An 11,111-nucleotide genomic window follows, 5' to 3' on the forward strand; every position below is an offset into this window, starting at 1 on the left:
AAATTTATTTATTTTACATTTTAATAATATTTCAGAATATTACTGTATCATATAAATGCAGCCTTGGTGAGCATAAAAGACTTCTCAAAAACCATTAAAATCTCAAATACCCCAAACTTTTGAACGTAATGTAACTGATATTGAGAATTAATTGTATTTATTAATAATTTAAATTATTAATAGAACTCAGTTGACAGTGAATGAGGTACCATGCAGAAAACTCATAAAATGAAGTCTTTTATTTTACACAATATTAAATCAAAATTCACAAAGCTGTCAGTATAATTTGGTACAGACAATGTATGGCGATAAACACCGGTTAATCGGCCAAATGGACATATTAGAATCTTGAAATGGCCAAATAGTAGCCGATTAATAAGCTTAGTCAACAAATATCAGTCTGTCATGTCATTTTTGCTTGAAAAAAAAAATTAATACAAATACTATGACAAATAAAAGCTCCAATTTTCTGGAAAGCCTTGCTGCATAACTGTAAATAAAATCTGTTTTTTCAAACTGAGGGATGAGCCAGAATTATTTGCAGTGGTAATCGACAGCAGGCGGTGTTGAGTTTTACATGTTTGAAACCTTTAAAGCCACAGTAGAACCCATTTAATTCATAGTAAGAAGCTTTCACATTTAAACTGACGTAATCATCAGCACTTCTTATTGGCGACCATGAGCACTCAGCTCAAATCATAACAAAAAAAAAAAGATTGTTATAGTAACAGATTGGTGCCACCGAGGCTAATAAAGCACAATTTCCAGCCAAAACAAAACACAAGTGAAATTTATTTGATCTATTTAATAATCCTTGTCATTACTGTGAACAGCCAAGAATCGTGTGTCCTAAAACTCTTTGTATATAACAGCGAATATGCACTGTACATGAGAAGCTACTAAAATCTACCATGGGCTCTGGTTCTGCGCTCTTGGAATAACAGCGAACAGCAGCTTAAAACGCTTCAGGGAAAGATTGTATACAGTACAAGATGAGGGAAACAAAAATACAGAAAAATGCAAAACTTGATTCAATTTGGATTTTGTTCATAAATATAACACTGATGGCCTCTATCTCATCTTAAACCCAACTAAAAGCACGCCACTGTGCGATTCCATTCTATACACTAATGCTGTCTCTGTAACAAATTCTCATCGTGAACCGACACGATGCGACTTAAACAGTCTTAAAGCATTGCTGATTATTAGGAACAATACAAAAGGGTGCAAACACTGATACTTTACGACAACCCAAGTTTTCCAGCATTAACAAGGTGAAAAATAAAACGACAGGGACATATACTGGTTTAACTCATTTTGATATCGATGTGTGCAGGTCTCCTTTTGGGAACGCACATACATGAGACCATCAGTTGCGGGAGAACGTACACACATCCCTGAGTGGACTGAACGTCCTGAATGCGATATATGAGGTCAGTCGATTATCTAAACTGTTAAAAGACACCGTCGGTCAGGGAAAACTCAAGGGGTGATGGTCATGCAGAGGTGACGGGCACATAAACGGTCAGAACTGACCGGATCATGCTTTTGGCTAGGTGAACCCCACATTAAAAATGACCATGTGTATGAAAGGCCCTGAACAAAACATTCTCACACACAAATCATTTTATAAATAGTCAGCATAGCATAAAGGAAAACGGCATTGATGTTTAAGAAAGGTACAAAAAGAAAAAAAAGTTCCTAAAGAGTCAGAGCTTTTTTACAACATATTTTGCTAGTGTAAAGAAGGTTATCTGGTGTTTGGCACATGCTGTAACATAAAAGGTTAGCATTACACACATAGTAACAGTTATTTCCTTGTGGCTTCCCTTTATTGGATGCGTTAACCGTTAATTATTATTACCGCACACCAACCAGTGCTGGTGTTTCAATTGTGTTTTATGTGAAATCAGCTCTGTGAGGAAGAGTGAACCATCGCTACACATTTCAAACCTAAAAACCACGTCTTCAGAAAGCTTTAGAAGTTCAGACGAAGCAAATAAAGAGGATTTAAAACCGAGAAAATGAATCAACAAGCTACATATCAAAGGCACACACAGAAGGAACGGGTAAGAAAAAAAAAAAAAAAAAAGGCATTAAAAATACGGCATGCTTTGGAAAGTGCTGATGAATAAAGTGGTATTAGGACTATCAAATAATTAAAAAACAAAATATGCTGTTTAAAATGTACAAGAAAGCTGAGATGAAGGGTTAGAACACATCGGAAAGCACCCAAATTAGTAGAAATTTAGAAAATCTTAATGTACGACCCGCCTAGCGAAACCCCCAAGGTGTTGTTTAGTCTCAACAGAAACAAACCCGCAAGGAGAATCTGTGACGAATCGTTTGAAAACCTTCCCCCGACCAAACAAAAAAGGTGAATAAGAGAGAGCAGATACACACGAAATGCTTTCGGTGAATTTCTCCCGGTTGCTCTCAGGTTTTAGGGTCTCGTGTGGTGCGTATGCAGCGCTAACGTGAGTTTCAGGAGCAGGATGGATCGCGTACCATTTACAGCCGCCGGTTGTGGCCTTTTTTAAAGTTGGAACAAGGTTATAAGTTTATTGCGGATGCGCTTGGCAGTCTGGCACGTGGAGTAAAGGTGCGGGGCATGCGGGGAGTCGTGAGGTCACCAGTAAAATGAGCGGGACAGGAAGTTGGCGGCCGTGCTCAGCCAGCTCACGCCATCCTGCACGGAGCCCAGTCGCGTCACAGCCTTGTGCTGCTCCTGAGACGGGCTCTCGTCCTCAGGCAGATAATCCGGCAAATTTATGTTCTGCTCGACCACCACATCTGAGTCCTCTTGGAATGGGATTGCAATCTGGATGGGAGGGGAAAAAGAGCAATGGGAATAAACCATTTTGTTATCATTTCTAAGCTTGCAAGCAGAATTCAATTAATTATATGTTATATATATTATTTAAAATAAAAAATATATAAATTTGCAGCCAACACAACAACTTAACCATCTTTATGATACAATATGAAGGAACTATTAGGGCTGAGCAATATATCAGATACATATAAATTACTTACTTTTACTCAAATACTTATTTATAGTTGTTATGCAAAATGACTTTTAGGTCAAATAAGACATACAAAAACAGAAAGATATATTCTGCCCCAACTTCCGGTCTCAAAAAGGGGTTGCATCCACAGGAGGAGGAAAAAAAGTGATTAAATTGGATCTTTAACCATTGTTAAAATGAGAGTCAGTTCTTTGAACTTTGTCTATTTCAGTGAATTGGTTCATAAAAATGATTAAATTACTTATTTTGCATCATGACTCGAAAATGGTTAAGGAAGCCCTCCTTAAGAATGGCATTTAAGAATTATAATTTTTTGGAACAAAAAATAGCCAAAAATAAATAAATGATAGATAGATAGATAGATAGATAGATAGATAGCATTTTATTATTATTGTCATTATTGGTGCTAATAGTACACTGCAAAAAATGACTGTCCGAAATTAAATGAAGATTATTAGAGTATGTTTTACAAAACTTGTTTTTCCATTTCAAAATGTCATGTTTACTTCAGTGTTAATTGTGAAATTTACTAGCAATTTCAGAGTGAAAATTGTTTACACTATTTTTTAAAGCTATTTTAAAGCAAATGCATTTCAAGGATCATCAAAATTTATAAGACATAATATTTTTACTTGCATTAGTCCAGCCCTACTAACTATAATGCTGTTTTTCTTAATACATAGCTCTTCATTTGAGTCTGTTCAATGCAAAAGAGTGGTATCAACAAGACCATTTCTCAATCAATTGTGCCACCTGCTGGTTGAAGGAGGAAGTGCATAGTAAAGCAGCATCCAAGACCTCCGGGATTGACGGCCACCGGAGGTCATGACTGTGCCGCTGCAGGTAGAGATTGCCCTTCCAATTCAACCAGAGAGGACACTTCTTTCTTTAATTACCACACAGTGCCTATTTGCACTGCATGCAAGAGTGTGTATGTGTGTATGTGTGTGTCTCTCCAGGGTCCTCTGACACAAGGTGTCCGCAAGGGCAGAGGGACATCCTGAGTGATCATGTGATGAGGGGAAAATGAGTAAGTCTTCTGATGGGGCGGGTCTAGCAGGGTTCACCCTCAACATGTGGAACTGCATTACTCTCAGCTTTGAGGACAGACGCAGACAAGACATCATTGGCAACAAAATTAAATGCAGCACCTGATTTGAAAGAATAGCTCAACTGGCCCAAAACTGTCATTTGAAACTCGTAAGATTTTACATTGAATTCAAAAAGAGATACATTTCCCAGCCAAAAAAGGAAAGCGGTCTAGCTTCAAATAGTGACATGAAGGGGAGTAGAAGACTATTTTCATGTTTGGTTCGACTGTCTGTTTATTGTGCATTCTGTTCATTTGACACTCACCTCCGATCCATCTTCCCCCTTCACTACTTGCTGTGCCTTCATGAATTTGGTTGAAGCTATAGCAGTTCCCAAGGCCTGAAGAATGAAGAAACAGTATGAGAATGCTGAAACAGACTCTCTAATAGCATTCTCTGATCTATTAGGTGTGATTCATTTCTAAAGAATCACTTCCTTCAAACTGATATCAATTATTCTTTTTCAATTACTCAAAAATGTTCACAGATGTCCAAACCTGGCATTTTCCATGTATTAAAATGTCTTTTCTTCTTCTTTTTTTTTTTTTATATACTACTCTTCAAAAGTATGGGGTCGGTAAGATTTTTTAAAATGTTTTTGAAAGAAGTCTTTTATGCTCACCAAAGCTGCATTTTTTTAATCAAAATTACAGTAATACTGTAAAATTTTATTGAAATCTAAAATACCCGTTTTCTATTTTAATAGATTTGAAAATGTAATTTATTCCTGGGATGCAAAGCTGAATTTTCAGCAGCCATTACTCCAGTCTTCAGTGTCACATGATCCTTCAGAAATCCTTCAGATTTGGTGCTCAAGAATAATTTCTTATTATTATCAATGTTGAAACCAGCTGTGCTGCTAATATTTTTGTGAAAACCGTGATGCGTATTTTTTCAGGATTCTTTGATGAATAGAAAGTTCAAAAGAACTGCATTTATTTTAAATAGAAATCTTTTATAGTACTATAAATGCTGTTAGTGTCGCTTTTGATCAACTGAATGCATCCTTGCTGAAAAAGTATTAATTTTTTAAAAAGTCTATTACTTTATTAAAGCTTTTTTTTTAATTAAAAATGCAAAAAGCAAAACACTTTAAAATTTCACTAAAAATAACTATATATATATATATTCAATCAATGCAATATTAGCTAATGTTAACTCTCTTAAGTCTGTAGATGGTCATATGGATTGTGCTAGACCAGGGGTCTGCAACCGTCAACGTCAAAAGAGCCATTATGGCCCCTTTCCCACCGAATAAAATTCACGTGGAGCCACAACATATTTGATCCCCAAATAAAGATAACACGGCATATAGCTAACGTGTTATATTCTGTTATGTTACAGGGCATGGGGAGTAGCAATCATTTCAGAAGTGAGGGGGACAGTCAGTGGTGCTGAGGATCTGCAAATTTCCTGGCCAAAAGTTACTTCTATCATAAGATTCTGTTTTGGACTTTCTGTACGAGAGCGCCCTCCGGCTTCGAGTATGAATGAAACACACAGCGCATGAGAGTGTTCAGCGCTCCGTGATGTTCACATCGTTTTGGATAAGAATAACGTCCAAAACGACGTGACTATATTGTCGCTTTTAATTTAAATCTAGATTTATTCACATTGGCCCTTGAAAACCTCTACGTGAACACACTTGCCCGAGAAAAAGTGCATGGGAAAGAGTTCGGGAGCCGCGGGTTGCCGACCCCTGGTATAACCAGTTAGATATATGAAGTATAACGTAAGATGTGTTACCTGACTGCAGCGTATCTTAAACTTCTGCAGGCATTGTAAAACAGTGTTGCTCCTTCTGGCCACAAACTCTTCCTCCTTCTTATTCAGAGAGTGTCCGAATCTCACCTCACCACTGCAGCCGAGATACAGACAGAGCAGTGCTGAATTTAACTTCACCTATTTGATATGAATATTCTAGATCTGAATAGTTTATTCTACAATTCATTTTGATAATGTATTCTCCGAATTATCCAGTTTGTCATAGATGTTAATTGTGTAAGTGATGCAGCACAGTTCGTTATCAAATCATTTTAGGAATCTGTGCAGAATTACCTTTCCTGGGGTTTGGATGCACTCATCTATAAAACAATAGAGTTGACATTTAAGAAAATCTTCTGAAAATCATTTGATAAACTCATGAGTTCTTGTTTTCCCTATGTCATATAATCAGAAATGTTTCCTGAGCAACAAATCAACATAGGCAAGGCAAGGCAAGGCAAGTTTATTTATATAGCACATTTCATACACAATGGTAATTCAAAGTGCTTCACATAAAAGAAAAGAAAAAAAAAATCACAACAATAAAACAAGGAATTTAAAAACTTTGAAAATGATTTAAAAATTGATTTAAGAGGTTTAAAATGAATTTAAAACAGTTAAGAATAGAAAACGATTATTCATAAAATATAGTGCAATCAGTTCGGACGTTGCACAGTGCTCATTCAATATATGCACAGCTAAACAGATGAGTCTGCATTTAAATGTAACTAATGTTTTAGCACATCTGATCTCTTCTGGAAGCTGATTCCAACTGCGGGCGGCATAATAACTAAAAGCAGACTCCCCTTGTTTTGTGTGAACCCTTGGTATTTCTAACTGACTCGATCCTAATGATCTGAGTGGTCTGTTAGGTTTATAATCAGTGAACATATCTGCTATGTATTTAGGTCCTCGCTCCGTGATGTTCACATCGTTTTGGATAAGAATAACGTCCAAAACGACGTGACTATATTGTCGCTTTTAATTTAAATCTAGATTTATTCACATTGGCCCTTGAAAACCTTTTATATACTACAAACACTTTCTTTCCATTCTTATCACAGAATAAGGCAGAAAATATATTTTATAGCTTCTGTACTGTCCGAGAAAAAGTGCATGGGAAAGAGTTTAGGTTTTATTAAAAGTCGGGGGGACACCTCCCCCGCGTATTGTACACCCATGCTACAGGGAGCCACCGCAGAGGGATGAAAGAGCCCCATCCGACCCCTGTGCTAGACCGTAAACTCACCTCAGCCTTCAAGTCTGATCGGATCCTCACCACACATCTCTTCACAGCCATCTGGAAGGTAAAGCTGATGACGCCTTTGATCTTTAGCAGGGCTTCTTCACAAAGACTCCTCCGTGCCTGACATACACAGAGACAGAGTGTCAAATTGTGCAGAACCAAACATTTGAATCTCCATACACTCTGATTAAACGGGTTCCATTACAAGCTGTTTGACTGCAGTTACCGAATCATCAAGCCCGTCGATCTGAAGCACCACCGTTTTGGCCCGTTTGTTCGTTGAGCCCATAAAAAACTGGGCTTTTTTTCGGCAAGAGGCGGCCGCTTCTGCCTGTTCAGCCTCCGCGCTGCTGGAGTTCTGCAGGATCTCATAGATCTCAGACGCTAGCAGCTTGGTCTCGCCTGGTGACGTGCCCCTAGTGAAACACATCAGATCACTGTAGGATTCACAACAGATGACAAAAAAGAACAATAACAGCCACTGTTGATGAACAAAGAAATAATTGAGCAAATATGCTCGTCTAGTCTGGTTAAAAGATCATGTATTGTACATTTCAGTACTTGTCGGTGCTGATATTTGAAAAGGTCATCACTCCAGCAGACAAGGGGAGACAACATAGATCTGCGCAGGAGGGGAAATCTGCCGGCATGAGAGCTGGAGAAAAGTCAGTCTGATGGAGCTTGAACCAACTAAACTTTAGCACATACAATATTGTGATTCATCTAGTGTCATGCATTCCATACGGTTTAATATCACAAGTAAGCATAAATGCATGTTGAACTTAACTAAATTAAGTTTAAAAATGAAGAGATTGATGCATCATAGTAAGAAGAGACAAAATATACTGTTATACTGTTTTGAAGACAAAATAAACTAAAAGAAAATAAAATTTCACTTTCTGTGGATGTTGCCCATTAGGAAGGAAGGAAGGAAGAAAGAAGAAAGACTGAAATGTGTGAATAAAAAAAATCAGAAAAAATGTAAAAACTATTATCTTACTTCTCATATATATTACATATATATATATATATATATTAATAGCCTTATTGCGTATTGTGTTGCAAATTTGCTTAAAGACATCCATAAAAACCAGCCAGGAAATTGTTTAGTCTTCAGAATATTTAGTTTTTTATTTTTATATTATATTCTAATTTGTCAAATTTGGACATTATTTTCTCATGTGCATTTCCCGATAACAGGCAGCTGTAGATGATGGTAAATATAATTTAAATATTTTATAGGTAAATATAGATATGTAGATGATACTAAATATATTATCACATGACAAAAGTTATGCACACAAGTTACCCACCGGCACAAATCAACCCACTCTCCCCTTCTGATGAGGGAAAAAAAGTCTCAAATAACTAATCAAAAGTTAGTAAAAATTTATATTTAGCCAATCAGTTATTTGGTCACTAACTATAGTCAAGTGACCTGTACGTTTAATAGGGTTAAAAAAGACAGCAGTTCATTGACATCAGCATTGGAGGTCAGGCGTGACATCAGGATCTTGATATGCCCTACAGGCGCTAATGGGGGAGATGCAACGCTGCCATCATTCATGCAGAGTTACAGGAACGGACATCTGCTCGCTGGCATATCTGAGCTGCCAGACCTCAAGCTTCCCATATACACCTGAGGGAATGCTGATGGCATCTACATCCTCCGTCAAAAGGAGGCAACCTATGCAATCAATAGCTAGCTAGTTATAGTAAGACACAATGTGAGAAAACACTGAACATTCATCAAAAAAAAAAAATACTAATTCAAGCATTAGCACTGCTTATTTCCGAGCTCTGGGGTCTCATCAGGGGTGATGAAGGATTCCTTCACTTCCTCTAGCCATAAAATTTCACAGACTGGGGCGATACACGACCTCTACCCAAAATCGTTGTGCCGGAAATAGTGACGGGCAGCTTGTGGAACTGCAGGGCACTCCTTGATGGCGTCTGTGCTAACTGAAGTGACTGGTGAATCGAAGGGGGCGGGCAGGGAGTCGCCCTGAGAGAAGGATACGCAGCTCTCTACCAACCATTGGCACTTCTGTCTGTGGCACTGGCCGTCTAAGAGCCTGCAGACTTTCGCACTAGAAATAAGCCTGAACTGTAGCGAATATACAAACAAACATGGATCCTTGATTCCTGCGCCTCTATACTTAGCCATGGGGGTGTCAAAAACATGCAGTTGTATGAATATTTAAAAAATCAGTTGCCATATGAGGTAAAAGAAACCCTGAGTTTCATCTTTTCTAAAGCACAAAAAGAGGGCTCAGCAATATTTTTTTTCTGCAGTAAATCAGATTTGCGTTGGCTCCATATAATAACAATAAATAATAATTATTAGAATTATTATTGGCTTATTACACAATAATTAGGGCTGTCATGATTATGAAATATGGCTGACGATTAATTGTCTAAAAATAGTCACGGTTATTGCGATTACTTGTCTGTTTTAGGGCTTTGGCGATTATGGCGATTATCACGATTAATTGTCTGTTTTTATGGCTTTCATTATATAAATGATTAATTTAAGGGTTCAGTAATTAATTATAATGTTATCTTTTTGAGTTATTATTTTGCAGTGTAAGATTACATAGAGTATTCCAAATTCTAAGAATTGGCCAATACCGATCCAACACCAGCGTTATTTTTTCCTAAACCACTACAGAATATCAATACTGTGTTTGTGGAACTAATGGTCACTTTTTTAAAACCCTTTATCTTTGGTGCACATTATACAATTTAAACATGTTTATTCTGTTAAATATTTGTATTCTTATAAAATACATTCATGACTATAAGATAGAAATCATGAGAAAAAGAAAGGCTTCTAATAATCTTTCTGTTTGTGATAATTCCTTCCTTCCTTAAACTAAAGTATTATAATGTGAATATATCATCTTGGAGAGAGAGTTTTATGCTGACTGTCAGAACTGAACGTGACGTGCTGTTTGAATACTGAGCTGAGAATGACTGACAGCTGCAGCAGAAGGAAGATGAGTTTCTGTAAACCTAAATTCTGTCCCTCACGTTAAGATATGGAATGGCTTCAGATGATATTGGTCAGCTCATAAGCGCTGCAATTTCTGTTGCATATGAGAAACATCAAACAGCAAACGAAACTGAAAGCATAACGAAACAGCGCTTAGAGATTATACTCACCGCATCAGCACGAGCGCGAAGGTGCGCGCAGCAAAAACAACGCGCATATTGAGGAAACGATGGATGGTTTTCAAGCGAAAGTCAAGTAAAAGACCGCTTCTTAAACCAGAGAAGCTGAACATGCTGGTATTCTTGTGGGGGGAAAAATTCTTTTTGTTTTCATTTTTGAAAAACTTGTTATCTTTGCTGTTTACCTCACATTACGCTATGGAGGCTCTCTTTTATTTATTTATTTATATTTTTGATTCCTCTGTGTTTGCTAAACGTTCTGTAATTTATTAGTCGGTATATAATACAGCATGTGGTGTGTGCCATGCCTCATCTTACTCATCTTATTTCAACGTTTTGTAAGCTAGTTTGTCATTGTTGTTGTGCTTTTTAATTAAGAATAACAATAATAACAATGTTTGTTTTAGTCTTAAAAAAATGAAAGGTGTGTAGATATAAGCAAAACAGTGACAACAAGATCGCGAATTCGAAAGTGAAAGCATCCGAAGCCCGCGGCTTAACACAGCAAAAGAGAAACTCCCATTCACAAAATTCAAATCACAAATAATACTACTGATGATAAAGAACGGGTTGAATGTTAACAACTTTCGTTTCCATATAACTATAAACTATGATAAAAGTTCATCAGCATGCATTGAATAATCCCATATGTTGTAGCGCTAAAATAAATAAATAAATAAATATATTGCGACCAAATCATGTGCTCGTGCGACCAGCTCAGAAAGTTAGTTGCAAAAGAGCGACCAGTGGGAAGAATGAGTCTGGAGCCCTGATATGCATTATACAGAGGCAAGAGGAAAAGAAAAA

At 37.1% G+C, this 11,111-nt stretch overlaps 1 protein-coding gene across 3 annotated transcripts in view; it reads right to left on the bottom strand.

Moving 5' to 3' along the window:
* Window positions 1–255: 255 nt before the first annotated feature.
* The window catches only part of armc1 (armadillo repeat containing 1), a 16,612-nt gene continuing 5,756 nt past the window's right edge, over window positions 256–11,111 (bottom strand). For 2 of the 3 annotated variants that reach the window (XR_001636053.1, XR_001636054.1), the window contains exons 4-8: window positions 7,357–7,546; window positions 7,134–7,250; window positions 4,386–4,460; window positions 3,783–4,126; window positions 2,746–2,821 (exon numbers count right to left, since the gene is read on the bottom strand). Coding sequence is in view for 1 of the 3 variants with exons in the window: in XM_016508469.1 (XP_016363955.1) it covers window positions 2,630–2,821; window positions 4,386–4,460; window positions 7,134–7,250; window positions 7,357–7,546 (574 nt within the window). In the remaining 2 variants the exon portion in view is untranslated. Of the gene's footprint in view, window positions 2,822–3,782; window positions 4,127–4,385; window positions 4,461–7,133; window positions 7,251–7,356; window positions 7,547–11,111 lie in introns of all 3 variants that reach the window. The other variant, XM_016508469.1, reaches the window with a different exon arrangement.

The sequence above is a fragment of the Sinocyclocheilus rhinocerous genome, unplaced genomic scaffold (assembly GCF_001515625.1).
Source record: "Sinocyclocheilus rhinocerous isolate Xijiao unplaced genomic scaffold, SAMN03320098_v1.1 scaffold594, whole genome shotgun sequence".
Classification (NCBI taxonomy): Eukaryota; Metazoa; Chordata; class Actinopteri; order Cypriniformes; family Cyprinidae; genus Sinocyclocheilus; species Sinocyclocheilus rhinocerous.